Source organism: Lithobates pipiens, unplaced genomic scaffold (genome assembly GCF_037356315.1).
Source record: "Lithobates pipiens isolate NorthernLeopardFrog02 unplaced genomic scaffold, aLitPip1_a1.2 Scaffold_18, whole genome shotgun sequence".
In the NCBI taxonomy this organism is placed as follows: Eukaryota; Metazoa; Chordata; class Amphibia; order Anura; family Ranidae; genus Lithobates; species Lithobates pipiens.
Window position 1 is genome coordinate 140,664,841 of NW_027507758.1, and position 26,094 is coordinate 140,690,934.

A 26,094-nucleotide genomic window follows, 5' to 3' on the forward strand; every position below is an offset into this window, starting at 1 on the left:
GTGCCCAACGTTGCAGCCTCACTGTGCCCATCATTGCAGTGTGTCCTGTGTCCATCATTGCAGCCTCACAATGCCCATCATTGCAGCCTCACCGTGCCCCCATTACAGCCTCACTGTGCCCCCATTACAGCCTCCCCAGGGTGGAGGAAGAGAGAGGGTGACCAGGTCATGACTGGAGGAAGAAGAGAGTCACTGAGCGGTATAGCGCGCTTTTACAGTTTACATTGAAATTGCCTTCACTCTGCTTGCCGTCACACACAGCCCCGCCTCCTCCTGACCCCGCGGCTGTGAGAAAAAGAACACATCCCAGCATTGGACCCACATTCTGTCTATCACAGGTGCGGGGTCAGGAGGAGGCGGGGCTGTGTGTGACAGCAAGCAGAGTGGTCGGTGACCCCATGGCTCTCCTCTTCCTCCATGCTCTCTTCCCCTAGGGCAATCACTGGGAGAATGGCTCCCGATAAACCCCACACGCCGACGGTGCTCGCCCCCCACTCCCAGGCAGCCCACGTTTACAAGCCCTTATTTTCCACCTGCAAAATGCGAGTAGGTGAGTGGAAAACAAATAAAGGACAAAAATAGCAAAACACAAATCCTAGCCGTGTCTCGGTTCTAACTATACAATATGCAGCCCCTAACTACCAGGCTGAACAAGCCTACCGCTTGTCAGTCTCTATATAAACTGCTTAACAGCTTTTACCAACCTTTCTCTCTTCACAGACCAACTTCGTCTGTATGTCCCAGGCAGAGAGCAAAGGCTGTCTGCTCAGGTGAGCTTAAATTAGCCTGGGAAAGAGTACCAAGACCCAAACTGGATCATGGATCAGAGATTTCTGAATGTGTACGAGAGGAGCCTGGGAGACGTATAAACCCCGAACAGGACTTTTCCTGGCTCTCTGTGGAACGCTCTGCTACATATCCCCCCCCCTTGTTTCAACCCCAGGGTTGGAACACCTGTGGCCCAACAGGAGTGAACACGGGACAGGGGATCTACATTCCCCATCTCAACACCTGGCCTGTGTTTTACGGTGAAGGAGTAATCCTGTAGAGCCAAAAACCACCGGTTCACCCGTCTATTAGTCTCCTTCTTTTGAGCCATCCATTTCAGGGGAGCATGGTCAGTTACTAACTCAAACTGGTGCCCTAACAAATAGTACCTGAGCGCATCCATGGCCCACTTTATGGGTAAACATTCCTTTTCAATGACTGCATACTTTCTCTCATGGTCATTGAGCTTTCTGCTTAGGTACACCACAGGGTTTTCTTCCCCATTCTGTACCTGCGATAGTACTACCCCGATACCAACATCAGACGCATCCGCCTGAACCAAAAAATCTTTGGAGAAATCGGGGGAGTACAGTACTGGCTGTGCACAAAGAGCCTTCTTCAGGACTTGGAAAGACTCCTCTGCTACTGAGGACCATTTCACCATTACAGAGTCTTTACCTTTCGCCAGGTCTGTCAGAGGGGCAGCTATAGTTGCAAAATTTGGAATAAATCTTCTATAATACCCCGCAATGCCAAGAAAGGCCCTGACCTGCTTCTTGTTGGCAGGACATGGCCACTCCTGGATGGCTTCTATTTTATTCACTTTAGGTTTTATGACTACGGCCAATAGTGTAGCCCAAATACTTGGCTTCCTCTAGACCAATGGCACATTTTTTTGGATTTGACGTAAAACCTTCTTTGAAGAGGGAATCAAGGACAGCCTGGACACGAGGCAAGTGAGACTCCCAGTCAGTGCTATATACCACTTTGTCATCTAAATAGGCTGATGCATATCGTCGGTGGGGTTTTAGGGTCCTGTCCATGGCCCTCTGAAATGTCGCGGGGGCATTTTGCAACCCAAAAGGCATTTTTTTAATATTGAAATTAACCCTCCGGGGTCACAAATGCAGTCTTCTCTTTGGCGCTACCAGTCAGGGGTATTTGCCAAAACCCTTTTGTCAAGTACAAAGGGTTAATATAGCGAGCTTTCCCATGTCGGTCTATAAGTTTGTCTACTCTGGGCATTGGGTATGTGTCAAACTTTGTCACTGCATTAAGCTTCCTGAAGTCGTTACAGAACCTCCAAGTGCCATCCGGTTTTGGGACTAACACGATGGGGCTAGACCAGTCACTATTGGATTCCTCAATAACATCTAGCTCCAACATTCTTTTAACTTCATTGCTGATGTCTTTTCTCCTCGCTTCAGGAATTCTGTACGGTTTGAGCTTGACACGTACCCCAGGTTCAGTAACAATATCATGCTGAACTGCTGAAGTCATGCCAGGTAACTGAGAATTTCTCTCTATTCCTTATCAGGAACTCTCTAGCTTCCTGTTTTTGGGAACATGACAAGGTGTCTGGAATCGTGACCTCAGGGATAAGAGGGGACTCCGTACCCTTAAGCATTACCGGGAGGGACCTCGCAGTTAACGCCAGTCTATCCTTTCAAAGCTTTAACAGGTTTATATGGTAAACCTGCTTGGGCTTCCTTTTTCCTGGTTGATACACCTTGTAGTTGACTTCCCCAACCCTTTCAATTACTTCAAAGGGACCCTGCCACTTAGCCAGAAACTTGCTCTCAAGAGTAGGAACTAACACCAGGACCCTGTCACCAGGTGAGAAAACCCAGAGTTTGCCCCCCCCTGTTGTATATTCTCTGTTGGGCTGCCTGGGCCTGCAGTAAGTGTTCTTTTACCATCAGCATAATTGCTGCAATCCTCTCCTGCATTTGAGCGATGTGCTCAATGATACTTTTATGGGGTGTCTGCTCCCCCTCCCAAGTTTCTTTGGCTATGTCTAAAAGTCCCCAAGGGTGTCTCCCATAAAGCGACTCAAATGGAGAGTACCCCATAGAGGACTGGAAAACCTCCCTGATGGCAAACATCAAGTATGGTATCAGGAAGTCCCAGTTTTTAACATCCTTGTCAATAACCTTTTTTAACATGTTCTTTAACGTCTTATTGAAGCGTTCCACCAAGCCATCCGTTTGAGGATGGTACACTGAGGTTCGCAACTGTGTCACCTTAAACAACTTGCACAGCTCCCTAGTTATTCGCGACATAAATGGGGTGACCTGGTCTGTAAGAACTTCTTTAGGGATGCCCACCCGACTGAACACCATAAACAGCACTTTGGCAATGTTTTTAGCAGACGCGGTGCATAAGGGAACTGCTTCAGGGTAACAGGTAGCATAAACCATGATTACGAGGATATGCTGATGACCCCGGGCAGACTTGGGGAGTGGACCCACAAGGTCCATGGCAATCCTCTCAAAGGGCACTTCAATAATAGGCAAGGGCACTAAAACACTTTGGAAGTGGGGTAGTGGGGCTGACATCTGACACACAGGACAGGATTGACAATAATTCTCAATATCTTTCTGTACCCCGGGCCAATAAAACCTGCGCAACACCCTTACAGTCGTTTTTTCAACCCCTAAATATCCTCCTAGCAAGTGCCCATGGGCAAGTTCCAACACCACCCGTCTGTATGGCTTAGGGACCACCAACTGTTCAACCACTTCATCATTCATTTTACATACACGATACAGTAAATCCTCATTGCTGCTGAAATAAGGAAAACAGGGCCTGTCCCCTGGTTCGAGAGGTACCTCATTAATCACTATTACATTATTATTACTATTACTATTACTATTCCCAGGCCCTGGAAAGGGTCTGGTCTTTTCTCTGCTCAGTACCAAAATTTTCTTTGTGCACATTAAGGTCAGCAAACTCCAACGTAGGCTTGGATTCAACAGACGGCTGTCCAGTTCTACTGGTGGTGGGGACTTCCTCAGACTCCTCCAGCTCTCCTGCCATAACCAATAGAGGAAAACCCAGGGAGCCCTGAGAGGAATCCCCTGTACCCACATTGTCAGTAGTGGGCAGGAGTTCTAGCTCTGACACTAAGTCAGGTACTGCGACCGGGTCGGGATGATCCCACAGTTCCCAAAACTTAGGGAAGTCTCTACCAATGATGGCCTCGTGCACCAAGTGGGGGACAAGTCCAACCTGATGGGTCACCGTACCTAAGCCAGTTTTAAACTGAACAGTGGTTATAGGATACTCCCTGGTATCCCCATGTATGCAGATCACAGCAATTTTTTAGCATGACAATTCACAGATTCAATCATTTCAGCTGTAACCAAAGTCACTAGACTTCCAGAGTCCAGCAAGGCTGTAATAGGCTTATCACTAACAGTCATTTGGTACATTGGTTTTCGTATATTTGGTGCTGCAGCACATGAAACAGCTGCAAACATAGACTGCCTTCTAATAGAAAAATCACACTGCATTGGTTCATCTGTCAATGGACAATTTGCTGCAACATGTTCTTGGCAATGAAAACACCTGACGTTTCCCCAGTTTGGTTTGCTGACAGGCAGTGGCTTCCCTTGTTTGGGACGGCAAACTTCAGTCCTGGCACCAACAATCCTCCCCCCTATTTCCTTGCCATATTTACCATCCACTTCCCCTGGAACAGTCTTACCGGTTGCCTGGGGAGACTGTGGTTTTGGGTGGAAAGTCCGTGCCGTTGTAGGGGTGGTGACCAGGTTTTCTGCAGCAAAGTACCTTTCAACGAGTTTCACCAGGTTGTCTGCTGATTTGGGGTCTCCTTGACTCACCCACTTCTGCAGGGGAATTGGTAGTGACCTCAGGAACCGGTCCATGACCACACGCTCCACTATTTGTGGCCCAGACAGGGACTCCGGCTGTAGCCATTTCCTCACCAGGTGAATTAGGTCAAACATCTGCGATCTTGGGGGCTTCTCACCTTGAAAGAACCAGCTGTGGACCCCCCAAATCATAGTAGGCCTTCTGCGATTCTCCACAAAGCAAGGGAGCAACCAGTCCTGCCCACTGGGTTTTAGGCCAACCTTCCCTCTCAGCAGTCCATTCAAACGTTAGCAGAAAGGCCTCTGGATCATCATCTGCAGTCATCTTAGAAAGAAAGCAACCCACATGGATGGCTGAGGGCTTGTCTCCAACATCATCAACTTTAGCAGGTGACCGCTGTGCTAGCATCTCCACAACCTCAGCCAAGATTTTCCTATCCACTTTTGCATCAGTGGCTAGCTGTTCAAACAGCCTCTGCGATTGCTCCTGTGCGGTAGCATTAGCTTGCCGTTGTTCAGCATTTACCAACCTTTCTCTCTTCACAGACCAACTTTGTCTGTATGTCCCAGGCAGAGAGCAAAGGCTGTCTGCTCAGGTGAGCTTAAATTAGCCTGGGGAAGAGGACCAAGACCCGAACTGGATCATGGATCAGAGATATCTGAATGTGTACGAGAGGAGTATGGGAGACGTACAAACCCCGAACAGGACTTTTCCTGGCTCTCTGTGGAACGCTCTGCTACAATATTCCAGCTGGTCGTTTTTTACATTGGTGCACAGTCATGTTAGAACAGGAGGAGCCACCCCCAAACTGTTCCCACAAAGTTGGAAGCATGAAATTGTGCAAAATGTTTTGGTATGCTGACACATTAAGAGTTTCCTTCAAGCCCAACCCCTGAAAAACAACCCCACACCATAATCCCCCCTCCACCAAATGATTTTGGACCAGTGCACAAAGCAAGGTTCATAAAGACATGGATGAGCAAGTTTGGGGTGGAGAAAGTAGACTGGCCTGCACAGAGTCCTGACCTCAACCTGATAGAACACCTTTGGGATGAATTAGAGCATAGACTGTGAGCCAAGCCTTCTCGTCCAACATCAGTCTCTGACCTCACAAATACGCTTCTGGAAGAATGATCAAACAGTCCCATAGACCCACTCCTAAACTTTGTAGGCAGTCTTCCCAGAAAAATTGAAGTTGTTATAGCTGCAAAGGGTGGGCCATATTGAACCCTATAGACTAAGACTGGGATGCCATTAAAATTCATGTGCAAGTAAAGCCAGGTGGTGTTACATTACTTTTGACAATATAGTGTATATATATATATATATATATATATATATATATATATATATATATATATATATATATATATATATATATATATATTCTTTTACCACAAGAAAATTTAAAATCAGTGGCAGGAAGATAATTTCGGTAAGCCAACAATCACTGCAAAATGAGGGAAATTAGATTTAGATTGAGTAGTAGGATAGTAAAGGGAAACTGTTCTTTCTTTTATTCACCAGGGAAAAGTCATTGAAGGTGGTGATGTTTCTGGTGCTCTGTGTATCGCACAACCATGGCCCGGCATGGCAAGAACCATCTATGGAGATCATCAGAGATTTGTGGATGCTTACTTCAAAGCATATCCAGGTACGCATGTCAGCTGTATTGGTCAACTGATCTAAACATCTAAAAGCTATGTGGTAAACTGACAAACATGTACAATAATGGGTGCAATATGTGGTTAGCACTGTTACAGAACAGTACTGAGGACTAATATTTTAATCCCACCAAGCACACTGCCTGTATCGGGTTTATTTGCTTGCGTAAATCTGCCTGTAGCTCTAGAAAAGATACTGTATGCATGGAGTTAATATGTTCTCTCTATGTCTGCAAAGATCTGCTCTGGGGCCTCCAGTTTGGTCCCACAATCTAAAGACTTTCTACCAGGATGTTTGTCTTCTATCCAAAAAACAGCATTATGGTCTGCCCATGAGTGTATCAGTGTAGTATATATACTAGACATTGAGCATCTCTGAAAATGCAAAAAAAATTCAAATGCAAATAAAAAATAAAAGACCTTTCGTCTTGAACTCACTTTGATAAGGTTCTTTACCTACCACTGGATTTCTAAGCACATTTAGTTAGGAGGGCTGTAGAAACTCGTTATTCCACAGAGATAAAAGTAAAAGATAAATGGCCTGATTCCCCAGTCTGCAACATGCAATATTATTACCAGATTTCTTTTTGTAATCTTTTAACATCGGGTTCAGAGATCTTAAACTCAGGGCAGGGTAAATAAACCGGGACGACTGTTCACCTGTAAGACTATGCTGTAAGAAATCATTTTACATTCATTAGTTAAACAAAATGTAACTATGCACCTCCCAGATGCATAGTTAGCAAAAATATAAAGACGAAAAAGCTTTCAACTATCGATAAGTATCTGTTTGTAGATATCTCTAAATTTCTGTTACATTTCTAAAGGTGACTGTGTTGTAATTTTTAAGATTTTTAAGTGTGAAGTCCTCTTTAAAGCCGATCGTTCACCTCACTCAATTTGTGTGTCCCACCATGTAAAAATTTAGAGAGACCCCCAACCCATCCTGTCAGAGATGGTGAGGTGCACATCAGAGACTTATATGAACCAGAAAGGATACCATTAATAAAAAGTTAAAACTAGTCTGTTACAGTGAGGGGTGAGGCCATCCAACTGCCCCAAACCTTATCAAATTTGAGAAGCTTTATAGAAGGGTAGGGCTTTATATGTGGTTTTGTGGAAGGGTAGAGCCCTATTCATTAAAGCCTTCCAGGAGTCTACCGATGGAGTAGTAGAACTCTTCTAAGACAAAACTATGCGTTTCCTTGCATGGAAAAATAATAACGTAAATAGGGTCCGTATTGCTGTGGTGGGGGCCAGATCATCCACCAGTCCGAGCAGGCAGTGCCTTATAGAAAGGCTTAGGGAGATAGTTGTCACCTCCTGTATACACATCAAAACATCCTTCCAGTATTCCTGTATACCAAGACAGTCCCAGAAGATATGCATACAGTCAGCAGGGGGGCTGCAGAGAAACACCAGCAAGAAGAGGTGACTGAACCAAAAATTCTAGCTATCTTCGCCAGGGTCATATAAACACGATGCAAAAATTTGTAGTGGATCAGTTGGTCACAGGCCAAGATTAGTCTGGTAAAGGGTGCAACCCAGACGTCCTCCCCATCTTCCGTGTCCAAATCTGGGACCACTGACTCCCACCTTACAGCTCTACATTCACTCATAAGCCAAACAGTCTCATGGAAAAGGAATTTATATATAGTAGATAGGGGCTTTTGAAGATCATCCTCCCTTAGTAAGGATTCAAGGGCAGACACTGAGAACTGTGTTTGCGTGTCTTAGTTGTATGTATTGAAAAAAATGTGTAATTGCCAACTGATGCAGAGATTTCAATTCATCAAAAGATTTCAGCTGCCGATTTGTGACGACATCACCAATCTTTTTAATCGCAAATTTCCCCCAGACCACTGGATCTTCAAATGTAAAAAATTAGGGCAGATTAGGGTTTCTCCACAATGGGGCATGAGGGACCCCCAAATTCCCCACTATGGGCAACCATCAAAGCACATAAAACTGACATCATAGAGGTGGTCAAATGGTATGAACCAGTGAGCGCCGCCTCAAGGGCAACTGCAGCATCATCACATGGACCATTGAGATATCTATTTGCTATCACCTACTGTCCCGCCAATAAATATTTGTAGACATTTGGCACCACTAGGCCCCCCTCCTTCCAAGGTTAACTACTACTTGTATTTAGCTCTCATTTATACCTCAACGTTCAGTTTCATAACATAACCCTTAGTCGGGACCGGTGTGATATTTTTTTTTACTGTAACCAGAAGCATGAATGATTCAGAAAGTCTGATACTGTAATAACACCACCTTACCACATTGGTTAATGATCAATATACCGAGTTTGTATTTAACTTCCATTTCACTGGCTTTTCTGGAGATTAGTGTAATCAGCAATGATAACCATGAATAGAAACTGATTAAAGAGAGCACTGATAAAAGGGAGACAGACAGCCATTCACTAAAAGAGAACTATAAAATAAATTTTTAAACATATAGAGGAGATTTACTAAGACTGGAGCACACAGAATCTGGTGCAACTGTGCATAGTAACCAATCAACTTCTAGGTTTTATTGTCAAAGCTTAATTGAACAAACTGAAGTTAGAAGCTGATTAGTTACTCTGCTCAGATGCACCAAATTCTGCCTGCTTCAGTTTTAGTAAATCCAACCCATACTATATTTCCAGGTACCTTTTTGCTTCTAAATTTCCAAATATACATGAAAACCACCCAATCCCATTGCTCACAAGTGTAACTCAATTACAGGCCCCATGGACAGAAACCGGGATCGTGTCATAGACATTAATAACTGAATTGAGAACAAAGTTTACTAGGATAATGTAGGATTATATTCTGCCAAAGGCCTTATTTAACAGTGCACATCTGACAATGCAAATAGGCAGTCAAGCAGAAGATTAATTAATAACCAGGACAATATATTTCCATGGATAAGTGCATAGCTATACCAGGTTTACTCTGCAGTGTTGCTTAATATAAAATAATACAGTATATACTGTATATTGTAACCTAGCCACCCAATAGAAGAAATTGTGTGGAGGGGTTGTCTTTCATGTTTATGCAAATAGTAAGTGCCCATCCATTTTTAAAGAAATTATTTTTAAATGTAATTATAAACTGATTAACTTTTTTGTGTCATATTGTTGTGTAATTCTTCCAGGCTACTATTTTACTGGGGATGGAGCCCACAGGACAAATGAAGGGTATTATCAGATAACAGGGCGAATGGATGATGTCATAAATATCAGTGGTCATCGGTTGGGCACAGCAGAAATTGAGGACGCACTGGTAAATATGAAAAGAAATCTTTTTTACCACTTCCCACCCGGCCAATGCATATATACGGCCGGGTGGGAGCCGTCTACTCCTGATAGGACGTTCAGGAACGTCATTCAGGAGTAGCGGGATCGCGCGCAGCGGCGCGATCCCGATGTGCTCGTGTCACCCGGACACGGCACATCTCAGATCGGCAGGAGGGCTCTGTGATTGGCCCTCCTGATCACATGACGGCTGTGTCCAATCACGGCCGTCATGTGATGTAAACAAACAGCCGGTTGCTAGGCAATCGGCTCTCCTCTCCTCACACGGAAGTCACCGCTGAGGAGAGGAGAGCAGAACGCTGCAGCCGGCTGATGATCAGTGAGTATGGGCTGCTTTTTACAGCTTTTTACTCACTGATCATCAGTGTAGTGTAAACACACAACACACCACACAGTACAAACACAGTCCCCACATATGTCCCCAAAACACACATGTCCCCAAAACATACATGTCCCCAAATAATAAAAACACATGTCCCTAATAATAAAAACATGTCCCCCACATATGTCCCACTAAAATCACATGTCCCAATGATTATCTGCACACATATGTACGTGATCACCTGCACACATATGTACATGATCATTTGCGTACATATGTCCGTGATCACACAAACCAATTATTATACACTTAACGCAATTTTTTTTACCAAAAACATGTAGCAGAATACATTTTGGCTTAAATTTATGACAAAATTTGATTTTATTGGATTTCTTTTCAAATAGAAAAAAGAAAATATTGTTTTTTTTCCAAATTTCCGCTATTTTTGCGCTTATATCGCAAATAAAAAAAAAAAACGGAGTCGTGAATAAATAACACCAAAATAAAGCTCTATTTGTGCGAACAAAATGATAACAATTTAATTTGGGTGCAGTGTAGCATGACCGCGCAATTGTCACTGAAAGCGCTAGAGCGCTGAAAGCTGAAAATTGGGCTGGGAAGGAAGGGGGTGAAAGTGCCCTGTATTGTAGTGGTTAACAAAGTTTCTTAAATATGTTAATTTCGTGCAAAAAAATTGTTTGTCTGCCAATGTCTCTCAAAACACACTTCATGATTATAATGCGCAGCTGTAAAATGCTTCAAAATCTCACTGCACTTAAAAAGGTGGTGCGTGTGTCAACAACTGGACTTTGCCTAGGTAGAGTTATCTGGCAAGTTTTTATAACCATACAGATAGATTCGCTTATGGATTCTGTTTCCTTCATCCCCAAAGCATTGTGGTGTGCCTTCCTGTGTGTGTATGACCAAACAATGAAGTTACCCAACTCCCAATAAACCCTTCATCTCTACTGGAGAATCCAGCAGGAGGGGCACAGAAGACACCACTGCTGGTCATAAAAAAGGAAGCAAGGGAAAAGGGTGGGGTTGCCTTTAAAGTGAACCTGCAGCTTTGACTTGATTTAAAGTGTTACTAAACTCAGGACCCTGTATTCACTATATCTGGTCTCCCACAATACACAGATCACGAAAATGCAAACATTTTAGTAAATATAAACTGCTAAATACCCTTTTTATCAGCAATTATAGCAGTCTTCTGACTGATATCAGTGTCTGGTTAAAGCTTGTAGGAGGAGTTTTCATTCTGCTCTGACTGTCCTGTAAGGCTGCAGGACCCCTGACCCTCTGTCTTGACAGTGCTGATTGGCCCTGTGCTGATCACATGCACTCTCACAAGAAAAAAAAACTCTCTAGCAATACAGTATGTGCAGAGTGCCCCCAAGGCTCTGTGTTATCAGCAGATGTATTTGGAACTGTGGAAGGAGGTGAGGAACAGAGAATACAGGACCAAACAGCCTTTTTACACAATCCAGAGGATTAACCCCTTATATTCCACAGTGAGTATAACAAGCATGCTTTATTGCCTATACAAACAGATTTTTCTGTTTTGGGTTTCGTAACACTTTAAGTTTTATTTGCAAAGAACAAGTTACAGGGTGATATTCAAAAAAAGAGTTAATTCAATACAGGGGCCAAATACAGTGCATATCTTAAAACAAATAGGAGAAGGGCAATGTTGTCAAGTCTTTACAGCGGGGGTCAGCAACCTGTAGATCGTGATCTACCAGTAGATTGCGGACAGCTGACTGGTAGATCTCGGTCTGGGTTTGCTGACCTGATATTCCATAGCATCGAACAGAGTACAATGCCGAGGAACTACTTTTAAAGCTAGAGGTGTTGTAGGGAGCAAGAGTCACATAAGTCAATGTCTCCTCTGTAGTGCTGGCTCCTGTCCTATGCGGAGTGATACCAACTGCACTCCAACTCTTATCCTGGCTAGCCATCTGCAGAGTGGTACCAGCAGCAGGAAAGAAGAGATCTTCAGGTCAGTGTGAAGCAATACACTGGGCACATTAGTTTAGGGATGCGTTCACACTGAAGTGCTGTGGTTTACCCACACCGTGGGTGCAGAGCAGTGTACCTGAAGCTTTCCTGTGGGCTTGTTGCATTTATCCATATACTTCTATTATATCCTGCTCTTTTACCACTCCTAACTTTATGTGTGAATGAGCCCTAAACACAAAACGCTGTGTTTGATTGGACTTCAGCCAAAATAATTGCCTGAAATCAGCTGCCAAACACTTGCTGTGTCCAATCACAGCACGAGGCAGCAGGGTTTAGCATAAGTACAGGTATTTGATTGTGCCTGCACCTGCCGCTCACTTGCATTGTATTTAATGGGGATGGAGCCCACAAGACAAATGAAGGGTATTATCACATAACAGGGGAAATGGATGATGTCATAAATATCAGTGGCCATCGGTTGGGCACAGCAGAAATTGAGGACACACTGGTAAATATGAAAATAAATAATTTTAACAAAGTTTCTTAAATATGTTAATTTCGTGCAAAAAAACTGTTTTCGTAAATTTTACTGAACAGCAGATCGCCAGCTGTAAAAAATGATATCAAGTTAATGGCTGCAGCTATGCACTTTTTATAACCACTTGTTTCCAGGATGCTTTTCTGCATTTAGTAGACAGCAAGTGGTTAATCATGGTCACCCTGTGCAAATAGCTTATATGTGACAAATCCCATATGGATGCAAGGTGATTAGGATGTAAAACTTATTTTGTTTATATGTTCAATGTTATATTTTCCTATGAGAGACCTCAGCTGTAATCGGAGACAAATACTTCCGATGTTGGTTTTTCAAACAAATTAACTTTCATATTTAATCTTTCAAGCCCAAGGCCACCAGACGCTTATATAATTAAAGTTTAGATATATGTTGTGTCCAGAGAACCTACCCACAGCATAGTCATGTTTTCCAAAGCAATACTTGGGAACATAACATCTGCTTTATTGCTGATATTTAAACGCACATAACAGAATACTAAAAAACATAAGACAATACTAAAAATGATAAGGAGCAAATAAGCAAAAGACAGTTCCCAAAAGACATTGAGGCTTCCATCGCACATAAATCCCTTCAGATGTAGAAGGCAGGATAGATGTGACACATCCAAAAATATACAGTTGTGCTCAAAAGTTTGCGTACCCTTGCAGAAATTGTGAAATTTTGGCATTAATATTGAAAATATGACTGATCATGCCAAAAAACGGTCTTTTATTTAACCACTTTCAGACCGGACCATTTTGCTGGTAAATGACCAGAGGTCTTTTTACACTTTGGCACTGCGCTGCTTTAACTGGTAATTGCGCGGTCATGCAATGTTGTACCCAAACAAAATTTGCGTCCTTTTCTTCCCACAAATAGAGCTTTCTTTTGATGGTATTTGATTGCCTCTGCGATTTTTATTTTTTGCGATATAAACGTAAAAAGACCGCAAATTTTGAAAAAAAATGATATTTTCTACTTTTTGTTATTAGAAAAATCCAATAAACTCAATTTTAGTCATACATTTAGGCCAAAATGTATTCAGCCACATGTCTTTGGTAAAAAAAAAGTCAATAATTGTATATTTATTGGTTTGCGCAAAAGTTGTCACATCTACAAACTAAGGTACGTTTTCTGGAATTTACGCAGCTTTTAGTTTACGACTGCCTATCTCATTTCTTGAGGTGCTAAAATGGCAGGGCAGTACAAAACCCCCCCAAATGACCCCATTTTGGAAAGTAGACCCCCTAAGGAAATTGATAAGAGGCATGTTGAGCCCATTGAATATTTTATTTTTTTGCCTCAAGCGATTGAATAATGACAAAAAAAAAAATTTTTTTTTTTTTTTACACAAAGTTGTCACTAAATGATATATTGCTCACACATGCTATGGGCGTATGTGAAATGACACCCCAAAATAAATTCTGCTGCTTCTCCTGAGTATGGGGATACCACATATGTGGGACTTTTTGGGAGCCTAGCCGCGTACGGGGCCCCGAAAACCAAGCACCGCCTTCAGGCTTTCTAAGGGCGTAAATTTTTGAGTTCACTTCTCACTACCTATTACAGTTTTGAAGGCCATAAAATGCCAAGATGGCACAAAACCCCCACAAATGACCCCATTTTAGAAAGTAGACACCCCAAGCTATTTGCTGAGAGGCATGTTGAGTTCATGGAATATTTTATATTTTGCCACAAGTTGCGGGAAAATTACAAACTTTTTTTTTTTTTTTTTTTTTTTAACAAAGTTGTCACTAAATGATATATTGCTCATGCATGCCATGGGCATATGTGAAATGACACCCCAAAATAAATTCTGCTGCTTCTCCTGAGTACGGGGATACCACATATGTGGGACTTTTTGGGAGCCTAGCCGCGTACGGGGCCCCGAAAACCAAGCACCGCCTTCAGGCTTTCTAAGGGCGTAATTTTTTGATTTCACTCCTCACTACCTATTACAGTTTTGAAGGCCATAAAATGCCAAGATGGCACAAAACCCCCACAAATGACCCCATTTTAGAAAGTAGACACCCCAAGCTATTTGCTGAGAGGCATGTTGAGTCCATGGAATATTTTATATTTTGCCACAAGTTGCGGGAAAATTACAAACTTTTTTTTTTTTTTTTTTTTTTTCACAAAGTTGTCACTAAATGATATATTGCTCACGCATGCCATGGGCATATGTGAAATGACACCCCAAAATAAATTCTGCTGCTTCTCCTGAGTATGGGGATACCACATATGTGGGACTTTTTGGGAGCCTAGCCGCGTACGGGGCCCCGAAAACCAAGCACCGCCTTCAGGCTTTCTAAGGGCGTTACAGTTTTGAAGGCCATAAAATGCCAAGATGGCACAAACCCCCCCCAAATGACCCCATTTTGGAAAGTAGACACCCCTAAATTTAGGGGTACACTAGTGAGACTAGGTAATAAATGGCGGGTGCCCTGAAACTATAAAAAAATAACTAACCAACCAGCGTCACCTGTAACAGTTATATGGTGATCACTGGTGAAAGGGTTAACTAGGGGGCAATCAGGGGGCTTTATGCGGTAGTATATGGGGGTCCCTGGCGCTATAAAAAGCTGCAGCGAACCTAAATACCTACCTGCCTAACTAGCGTCACCTGTGACACTAATACAGCGATCAGAAAAACGATCGCTTATTAGGCTGGGTTCACACTGGAGCGATGCGGGAACGCCACGAATGCGCGGCGGGTTCCCGCATCGCATGCCTCCCGGCGGCAGTTCACACTGCCCTATGCGAACTGCTGGGAGTGTCAGTGAAATGTTACTGACACCCCCAGATCAGTTCGCATATCGCAGTGCGATCTGCAAACTCGGATCGCATGGTGTGAACACCCATGCGATCCGATTCTGCTGCGGGCCAAAAAAAGGGTCCCGTGCGAATTTGCGGCGGGTGCGGCGGGTGTGGCGGGTGCGGCGAATGGCTGAACTCGAATCGCACAGAGATCGGATGTGATTTGCACTGCAGTGCGGTGCGAATCACATTCGTTCTCATAAACCGCTGCAATGTGAACCCAGCCTTAGTGACACTGGCGACGGGGGGTGATCACGGGGTTAAACCTTTATTGGGGGGGTTAGGGGGGTACATTAGAACTAAAGGGGGCTAACTCTAACTGCCCTAACAGTTATTACAGTCACAAATGACACCAATGCAAAAAAAAAAATAAAAAAAATAAAAAATGACATTGGTGTCACTGTGACTGGGGGGCAGGGGTAATTGGGGGGGTGATCGGGGGGTAAAGGGGGGGTGTGAGTGTGCCTGGCATGTTCTACTGTGTGTGTGAGTGTTGGTGCAACTTACTGATCCGTTCTCCTCCGTGTCGGAACGAAAAATACCGACACGGAGGAGAGAATACATCACTTCCTCTCCTGTGTTTACATTACAGGAGAGGAAGTGATGTCACCGGGGATTTCTATTCGTCGGGAGCGATCGCGAGGGGGTGGCCATGAATGAATGGCCGTCCCCTCGTCCGGGATCGCTCCCGTACGAATTCCGACCGCCGCAGGCACCGGGCGGGGGCCCGATCGGGCCCCCGACCCGCGGGAGGCAAGGGACGTACATGTATGTCCTTATGCCTGCCCGTGCCATTGTACCGACGTACATCGGCGTGCGGCGGTCGGCAACTGGTTAAGGATAGCAATCACACAAAGCCATTTATTATCACATCGTTTTTTGGATCCTCTTAAAATCATAATGATAACAGAAATCACCCAAATGGCCCTGATAAAAAGTTTACATACCCTGGAATGTTTGGCCTTGGTACAGGCACAGAAGGTGGCACACACAGGTTAAAATGGCAATTAAAGTTTCATTTTCCCACATTTGTGTCTGTGTATAAATAGTCAATGAGTTTGTTAGCTCTCATATGGATGCACTAAGCAGGCTAGACACTGAGCCATGAGGAGGTAGAAAATAACAGTCAAAAGGTCTGCATAACAAGGTAATGAAACTTTACAAAGATGGAAAAGGATATAAAAAGATATCCAAAGCCTTGAATATGCCAGTCAGTACTGTTCAATCACTTATTAAAAAGTGGAACAGTGGAACATTCTGGGCTGTTTTGATACCAAGCCAGGGTCAGAAATATTCCACAACTGGCGGAAGAATTGCTCAGGATACAAAGAAAAACCCACAGGTAACCGCAGGAGAAATAAAGGCTGCTCTCCAAAAAGACAGCATGGTTGTTTGTAAGGAGAACAATTCAACAATACTTAAAGAAAAAAGAGCTGCATGGTTGAGCTGCCAGAAGGAAGCCTTTACTGCGCCAATGCCACAAAAAAGCCAATGAGGCATGTCAAGCTGTTGTTAGGCATATTGCAACCAGGCTTTTTTGTGGAACTCGTACAGTAAAGGCTTCTTTCTGGCAACTTGCAAGTATCATCGTATTGTGCTCCTTTTTCTGCCAGGGTATGCAAACTTTTGAGCACAACTGTAGCTGTTTTCCATTGCGCAAGGGCAAGCAGCTAACTTATATTTCTATTTCTGATGTCTATTAAGTTAGTTACTTGCGTTTCCACTGTACACTTTGAAAGGGTTCCACAGTAGTATGAACAGGCACCAATTAGGTCTGAAGATTGTTCTGCATGATCATAAAAGGGCTGATCCAAAAGTAAAGTGAGAACAGTAGTATCATATCTACAAGTTGCTTAGTATCATGTTTAAGATTTCATTCAACACCAAAAAAATATTTAAAGGTATATGTAAAATATTCATTCAAATATTCTAGGAATTAGAAACTAGAAGCAGAAGGTCTAAGCAATATGCCCCTGTATGCAAGCTAATAAAACATTTAGCTACATATGTTACCGTATATACTCGAGTATAAGCCGAGATTTTCAGCCTCTTTTTTGAGGCTGAAAGTGCCCCCCTCGGCTTATACTCGAGTCATCGCTGTCTGCCCGCTCGATCAGCGTGTCGAGCAGACAGACAGCGGCCATTCTATTCAAAAGCCGCGCCTCCGGCTCCGCCTTCGCCTGTGATAGGCGGAACACTGAATTTCCCAGCAGCCTGTGTTCCGCCTATCACGGACGTCGTATCATCCTCGTACTACGGACGAGGATGATACGACGTCTGTGATAGGCGGAACACAGGCTGCTGGGAAATTCAGTGTTCCGCCTATCACAGGCGAAGGCGGCGGCGCAGCTTTTGAACTTTACAATGGCCGCCGACGAAGAGGGCACGGGACGGCACGGGACGGGACGGGACGGGGGCAAGGCAAGGCAAGGCACGACACGGGACGGATGCAAGGAGGCAAGGCAAGGCACGGCACGGGACGGAGGCAAGGAGGCAAGGCACGGGACGGAGGCTCGGGACAAAGGTAGGCTGGACACACACACACACACACACACACACACACACACACACACACACACACACACACACACACACACACACACATGGATGGAGACACACACAGGGATGGATGGATGGATGGATGGAGACACACACACACAGGGATGGATGGATGGATGGATGGATGGAGACACACACACACAGGGATGGATGGATGGATGGATGGAGACACACACACACAGGGATGGATGGATGGATGGACACACACACACACAGGGATGGATGGACGGACACACAGGGATGGACGGACACACAGGGATGGACGGACACACAGGGATGGACGGACACACAGGGATGGACGGACACACACACAGGGATGGACAGGCATGTCTCACCCTCGGCTTATACACGAGTCAATAAGTTTGCCAGTTTTTTTGGGGGTAAATTGGGGGCCTCGGCTTATATTCGGGTCGGCCTATACTCGAGTATATACGGTACATGCATTAGGCTCAATTCAAAATTTTTAACACAAGGATCTTATTGGACAAAAAAAAGTTTCCGCATTTTTATAGTATAATAGAGTTAAAAAAAAGTGCAGAAACTTTTTGAAGAACCCTCGTAACTCATTTTTGGAAAATAAACAGCCTTATCTGGGTGTGTTAACTTCGAGAATTGAGCCTATTACTTGATATCCCATTTATAATATTTAATATAATTACTTTTCAGGATGAGCATCCTAATGTTCCAGAAACTGCTGTTATTGGTTTTCCGCATGACATCAAGGGAGAAGGTAAGATTTCTTAAGCTTTCGCTGGTTTAATAAATCAGATTGATTTACCTTTCACAGACAGCCGCTTTCAGATTTTCTAAATTGGCTTGTGTATATATAAGACATTGCCATTATTCACTTCTATGGTACAATGAAGTTATTAGTGGTGAGGAGATGGAAGTCTTTGACTAGTGAGTAGATTTTACTGATCTATTATTTTATATTACATTATGTTTATTAACAAAGTGTACACTACCATCATCCGTGTCATTAGTTGTGTGTTCAGTTCTGAAACCAAGGCATCATATAACCTGACATTTACTAAATAAATTCCGTTCCAATAAATCAGTAACTCTGTAGTAGAAGTGTATTAGAATATATTTGTTTTCCTTGGCTGGGTAATTGAATTTAGTAGAATGCTTTTTATTTCTTCTGAGGAGTTCTATACTCAGTAATCATAGTACAATTGTTTCTTTAATGTCTAACTGGAATAACAGAGTAGGGTGGTGGGTCTCAAGAAAACCACCTCCCATACATTATGTTATATGCAGCTGAATCAACATTTTCAATTCAGAAGTATACATATAAAATTTATAGTGACAGTAAACTATAGCCTTACTCTCCAAAAATAATCCATACACATCCACTATTTATTGGTCCTGTAATGCACGTTCATGAAATTTCTTCTGTTTGTGTGGAAATTGCAGTGCATGTTAGTTGTGGTCATGTGCATTACTCTATGTATGGGTGTAATCGCATAATCTCTAGACCATCTCGGGAGCAAGCAAAAGAGGGTGGCTATTTTCCTACATACCGTGGGATCATGGAGAACAAACATAGCCACCCTCTTCTAACAGGTCACAGCAGCAAAAAAATAAAATAAAAATAAAAGTGGAGATTTGGAGGAGGCTGAGAGCAATAGAAGGTACTCTTCTGAGTTAAGAATACATACTTGAAGGTTTTTATTTTTTTTCCCTAAACCTGAGTGTAGTATCAGTTTAAGCAGATCAATGCTGGGACAGATTGTAATAGTTTGGTCATAAACCAATCTGTGCAAAACAAAAAAGCATTGGCGCTTGAGTTCTACTTTATGGGCTGGTGTACATAAGTGTCAGACTAATACACACGTACACACGATCAGACATTCCGACAACAAAATCCTGGATTTATTTCCAACAGATGTTGGCTCAAACTTGTCTTGCATACACATTGGTCACACAAATGTTGTTGGAAATTCCGAACCTCCAGAATGCGGTGACGTACAACACGTAAAACAAGCCAAGAAAAATTAAAGCGGGAGTCCGCCGTTTTTTTTTTTTAAAAGCCAGCAGCTACAAATACTGCAGCTGCTGACTTTTAAAATAGTGACACTTACCCGCACAGCGCGCCCGCGATGTCGGCACCCGAAGCCGATCTCTCGATCGTCTCTCAGGTGCTGCCGCCGCCATCTTGGGTATGGGAATCAGGAAGTGGAGCCTTTCGGCTTCATTTCCCGGTTCCCTACTGCGCATGCTCGAGTTGCACTGCGCAATAAGGATGGTCCCCGCTGTCTCTGGGATCTGTGTGTTTCCCAGCAGGCAGCGGGGGACTTTCGGAAAGGGGCGTAGATTCTGTGGAAAGGGGCGTACCTTCTGCAGAATCTACGCCAAAAGTGGGTGCATATTCCATTGAGCGGAAGGTCCACTTTAGGGTGGACCTCCGCTTTAAGTTCAATAGCCAGTGCGGCTCTTCTGCTTGATTTTGAGCATGCGTGGAATTTTGTGCGTCAGAATTGTCTACACACGATCGAAATTTCCAACAATGGATTTTGTTGTCGGAAATTCCGATTGTTTGTACACGACATAAGAAGCAGGTCAAGTATGCATACTTTCAGGCACTTTTTGAAAAGGAAATTGGCTTGCATTTGAGATCAGTTTGAGTTGCTTCTGACTTGCATTTGTATGTATTCACATTTAATAGTGGATGGGGGGAAAAAGGAACCCAGATGCAGCAGAATGGACATGTTGAGTTTACCCAAGCAAATAAAGAAACACAGTCAAAAATGAACATTGTCCCATAAAAAAATCGAGTCAAAATTTACATTGCATTCTAAATCCTTCCAAATTGCTTTAAAAATGCAGATCAAAAGCAAAAACAAAGAACTGTGTACTCAAGTCCTCAAGGAGGTTCCCACTTTATCCACAAAATGGAACACCTCCAGATTTGACTGCTGGTGCTGACAAGTGGGCTTCTTTCCGGTCTGAAATTCCACCACCAGCTGTTTCCAGTCCAGAGAAAGCATTGTGGCTGCTGGAATATTTGGCGCTTCAATTCTGTTCAGTGTATGTTTGTTACACATATTAGTCCAATTGTTTTCTTTCAAAATGTTGTTAAATTCAAATATTGGTTCCGATTACTACTTTGATCACTTTTAATCAATTTGACAACATCAAATCCCTAATGGACACAATCAGGTTTGATAATTTGGAAAGTTTTTAACCACTTCCATACCAGGCCTATTTTGGCACTCCTCTCCTACATGTAAAAATTGTTTTGCTAGGAAATTCTCAGAACCTCCAAACATTATATATGTTTTTTTTAGCGGTCACCCTAGGGAATAAAATGGCAGTCGTTGCAACTTTTTATGTCACACGGTATTTTCACAACAATTTTTCAAACGCGTGAATTTATGAATTAAAAAATAACAGAACAGTAAAGTTAGCCCACTTTTTTGTATAATGTGAAAGATGATGTTATGCTGAGTAAATAGATACCTAACATTTAAAATTGCGCACACTTGTGGAATGGCGCCAAACTTTGGTACTTAAAAATCTCCATAGGTGACGCTTTAAATTTTTTTACAGATTACCAGTTTAGAATTACAGAGGAGGTCTAGAGCTAGAATTGTTGCTCTCGCAGGCTTTCAAATCACACATGTGCGGTATCGCCATGTGCGTTACAGCGAGAGCATCCATTCTAGCTCTAAACCTCCTGTGTAACTCTAAACTGTTAACCTGTAAAAAAAATTGAAAGCGTCGCCTATGGATATTTTTAAGTACAGACGCAACTTAGTTGTGCGTTTTCTTCTGTGCGCAAGCACGCGGGGATGGGGGCGAGTTAAATTTTTATTTTTTTATTGTTTATTTTACTTAAATTTTTTAATTTAGACACTTTCTCTTTAAAAAAAAAAAATTTGATCACTTTTATTCCTAATACAAAGAATGTAAACATCCATTGTAATAGGAATGGTGTGTGACAGGTCCTCTTTATGGAGAGATGTGGGGTCTATAAGACTCCACATCTCTCCTCGAGGCTGGAAAGATTGAGATTTAAAAAGAAATGACAGATCTCTTTCTTTCCAGCCAAGATCTGGGCTTTCTTTACTTCCTCGGCCGTGAAGTCATAACGTTGTGCCTGGGCCTCCGACGGTCATAAGTCCCGTACACACGAGAGGACTTATGTCCGACAGACTTCCGAAGGAGTCCTGCCGGAGTTCTGCCGGAGTTCCGACAGAGTTATGACGGACTTTTCGACTGAGCGGACTTGGCCACACACAATCACACCAAACTCCGATGGATTCGAACGTGATGACGTACGACTGGACTCGAATAAGGAAGTTCATAGCCAGTAGCCAATAGCTGCCCTAGCGTCGGTTTTAGTCTGTCGGAATAGCATACACACGAGCGAATTTTTCGAAGGGACCAGGTCCGGCGGAGTTCCGTCGGAAAAATTTGAAGCATGTTCCATTTCTAAAGTCCGTCAGACTTTTGCGAATCAAAAGTCCGTTGCAGCCCACACACGATCGAATAGTCTGACGGAATCAGTCCGTCGGACTTTGGATGTTGAAAAGTCCGCTCGTGTGTACGCGGCAATAGAGATGACTGGGGACCATCTGGTCACTGGAAATCTTTATGATCATCGTCAAACGGCGGTGGCGGATTCTTTCTCTGGGTCGCTGATGGCACAGGCGAGCCCAGAGAAGCACCAGAGGGCAGCAGGAGGAGGGGGGGTGTCCTCTCCCGCTGCCTGTAAGAATGATCAAGCTGCTGAACTGCTGCTATGATTGTTCTTACAGTGCACAGAATCGCCAGCTGAAAAAAGATGATATCTGAATGATGCCTGTAGCTGCAGGCATCATTCAGATATCCCCACTCAAAGTCAATGATGTGATTGGGCTGGAAGTGGTTAAAGCAGTGGTGTGTGGAGTAATTGAAGAATAATTGCTGCCCTCAGATCAACTGAAACAATCATTTCTATGGATTGATGCAAACCAATGCATGTATGGCCATTATAAGACTCCTAATGATCAGCACTGGCAACTGTTTTGGTTTTTTCCAATTACATGTTAAAAATTAAAATCCCCTTTATTAAAATGCATGAATCCCTGTTACTTGAACTCTTTGATACTTGGCTGAAAGGATGAGGCCTCATGAAAAGCATTTTTTTAAATTAACATTTTCCATTATTTATCTCCTGGTGAGGGAAAGTCTCTCCAATAAAGATATGGGCAGCAGTAAACAACATCCAACAGATGGTCCACCTTACCCCACTCTGTCCAAAACCAGATAGATACTCTTTAAGCCAAGGTACTGTATAGTCAGGTCCTCATGCAAAGAAAAAGTTTATCATAAACTTGACTGCACATTATTGTTCATATTTTATGACTTTCTTCAGTAAATATTTCCTAGTTGATGCCACTTGCCATTACTGTTTCTAATGGTTGTAAATTGGGCCCTCTAATTGATTTGTAAACAATCCACAAGTGGTTGATGAGAGAGATGGCTTTCAAGCACTTAAGTTTTGTCAAGCATTCTGATTCTTAATAGATAATAAAACACTAGGGACTGCAATAAAGGATGTCCACTGATCCTCACATAATGCTGCATGGCTATATTCTACCTATTGCCACCATACTTTCTGATTAGAATAATCACTGCTTCTGGGTATTTAGATTAACTTTGTGTTTTTCTGTTAGGTTAGCGCAGTATTTTTCCCTTCTTTCCATTTCTGATTAGTGTATTTGTTCCTGTTGATGTATGCGGACATAAAATAGATAGAATATCAACCGTTAATGTTTACAGTGTTAAACTTTCAATCTATAATTGTCCATTTGGCTGTTATTTCTCTGGTGGTACGTCTGTACAGTAGCCGTCTCAGTTATGTCCATGGTACATAATACAAAAACCAGTTATACAAATAACATACAAAAAATTCTTATTCTTCAATAGAAATGCCAATATCATCAATAATTTACAAAACAAAAAAGCTACAGCATTCAATTGCAAAGGTAGATATACAATACAAACCTCATTACAATTGTGAACAATGAATGTCTGCATTGTCTGGAGCTAATAAAGTATAGTTATGGTGATAAATGACAACAGATGTGTGTCTAGTGCAGGGTTTTTCATTCAGGGTGCCATTCTCCTCCTGAGAAACCACTGCTTTGTCCCTGAGAGTCTCTGCACTGCCGTGCTCCAGACATACCATTCTCCCAAGGCTGCTGGCCACCCAGGGAAGAATCAACTCTTTTGGATCATTTTACAACAATTCTGGTGGCCTAGTCTACGTCCTGATGTAGCCGCATTTGTAGCTGCTTGTTCTGTGTGTGCTAAGAGTAAGACACCATGAGACTTTCCAGTGGGCCTCCTACAACCCATACCCAATGGAGAGAGGCCTTGGGCCCACCTGTCAATGGATTTCAATGTTGAGTTACCTAATTCACAGTTATCCTTATGGTGGTTGATCGCTTCTCGAAAATGTCTCATTGTATTCCACTTAAGAAGTTCCCCGCAGCTAAAGAACTAGCTTAAATTTTTGCTTGGGAGATCTTTCGCTTACATGGGCTACCCAAGGTGATTGTCTCGGACAGGGGTAGCTAGTTTGTGTGCAGGTTCTGGTGAGTCTTTTGTGCACAGTTGGGAATTCAGCTTTCTGAATTTCTCCTCTGCGTATCACTCGCAGTCCAATGGGGTCGCAGAACGAGCCAACCAGTCCTTGGAACAGTTTTTACGTTCCTACATTTATGGCCTACAAAACAGCTGGTCAGACCTCTTACCCTGGGTGGAGTTTGCTCACAATAGTGCCATCAATACCGCTTCCCAATTGTTTCCATTCATGGCGAATTATGTTTTCCAACAATCCTTGTTGCCTGACTCATTTATTCCACAGAGCATTCCTGCATTGGAGGAACATATCCGTGGTCTTCGTTCCACTTGGGTACAAGTCCAAGAGTCCTTGCAATGTGCCAATGATAGGTACAGACTCCATTCTGACTGCAGACGCTTACCTGCGCCTTCCTACCAAGTTGGGGACAGGGTCTGTCTGTCATCCCACAACCTCCAACTCCATGTTCCCTCATTAAAACTGGCACTACGGTTTATTGGGCCTTTCCGTATTCTCTGTAGGATCAACCCAGTGGCTTACACATTAGACCTTCCTTCTAATATGCGTATTTCAAATGTATATTCCTTATTAAAACCTTTGGTATGCAACTGTTTCACCACTTCGGTACCACATCCTCAACCAGTTCAGGTTGAGAAGCATGAGGACAATTAGATACAATCTATCATTGATGCCCATAGTTTCTGTGGGCGCATACAGTACCTGGTTCATTGAAAGGGGTACGGTCTGGAGGAACACTCTTCGGTCTCGTTCTCGGATGTACATGCTCCTCCTCCATGTCTTCCATAGATGTTTCCCCTCAAACCTGGTGGTCCTCCGAGGGGGAGGGGTCGTTGAGGAGGGGGTACTGTGACGGCTTGGCTCAGCCCTTCCTTCTCAGAGCTCTGCGCTCAGCTGTCGGTTAATTTCCAAAGACACTTCCTTCCACAGTGACTCATCTGGTCTTCATTTCCTGCTCGTCAGCTGGAGATGCTGGTTATATAAACATATGTTATGTAAACAAGGCAGATCCCCGTTCTGACAGGGGACATGTCTTCTGTTCCCAGTGATTGGGAACAGCGATCTCTGTCATGTCCCAGTAAGCCCATCCCCCTTACAGTTAGAACACACCAATTAACCCTTTGATTGCTCCATGTGTTAACCTATTAACCCCTTTCCTGCCGGTGTCATTTATACATTTATTAGTGCATATTTATAGCACTGATCAATGTAGTAATATCACTGGTCCCCAAAAAGGGTCGCAGATTGCCGCCATTCCAGTAAAAAATATAAAAAAATAAATAAAAGTCCATAAATCTATCCCGTAGTAACTTTTGCGTAAACCAATCAATATATGCTTATTGCGATTTTGTTTTACCAAAAATATGTAGAAGATTAAAAATTGGCCTAAATTTATAAAGAAATTTTTTTTTTTTATGTTTTGTTGGATATCTATTATACATTATTTGTGAGGAAAAAAGGACATAAATTTTGTTTGGGTACAACGTTGCACGACCGATTGATGATTAGTTAACACTACGCAGTGCCGTATCAGAAAAAAATGGCCTGGTCATTAAGGGGGCAAATCCTTCTGGTCCTTAAATGGTTAACAACGTCTTTCTTCTTGCCACTCTTCCATAAAGGCCAGATTTGTGGAGTGCACGACTAATGCCCCGTACACACGAGCGGAATTTCCATCGGAAAAATCTTGGATGGTTTTTCTGACGA

General features: G+C 43.1%; 1 protein-coding gene across 1 annotated transcript in view; it reads left to right on the top strand.

Moving 5' to 3' along the window:
• The window catches only part of ACSS1 (acyl-CoA synthetase short chain family member 1), a 200,218-nt gene that overhangs the window by 141,868 nt on the left and 32,256 nt on the right, over window positions 1-26,094 (top strand). The window contains exons 10-12 of the mRNA XM_077486195.1: window positions 6,133-6,259; window positions 9,420-9,547; window positions 18,462-18,525. Coding sequence (XP_077342321.1) covers window positions 6,133-6,259; window positions 9,420-9,547; window positions 18,462-18,525 — 319 coding nt within the window. The remainder of the gene's footprint in view (window positions 1-6,132; window positions 6,260-9,419; window positions 9,548-18,461; window positions 18,526-26,094) is intronic.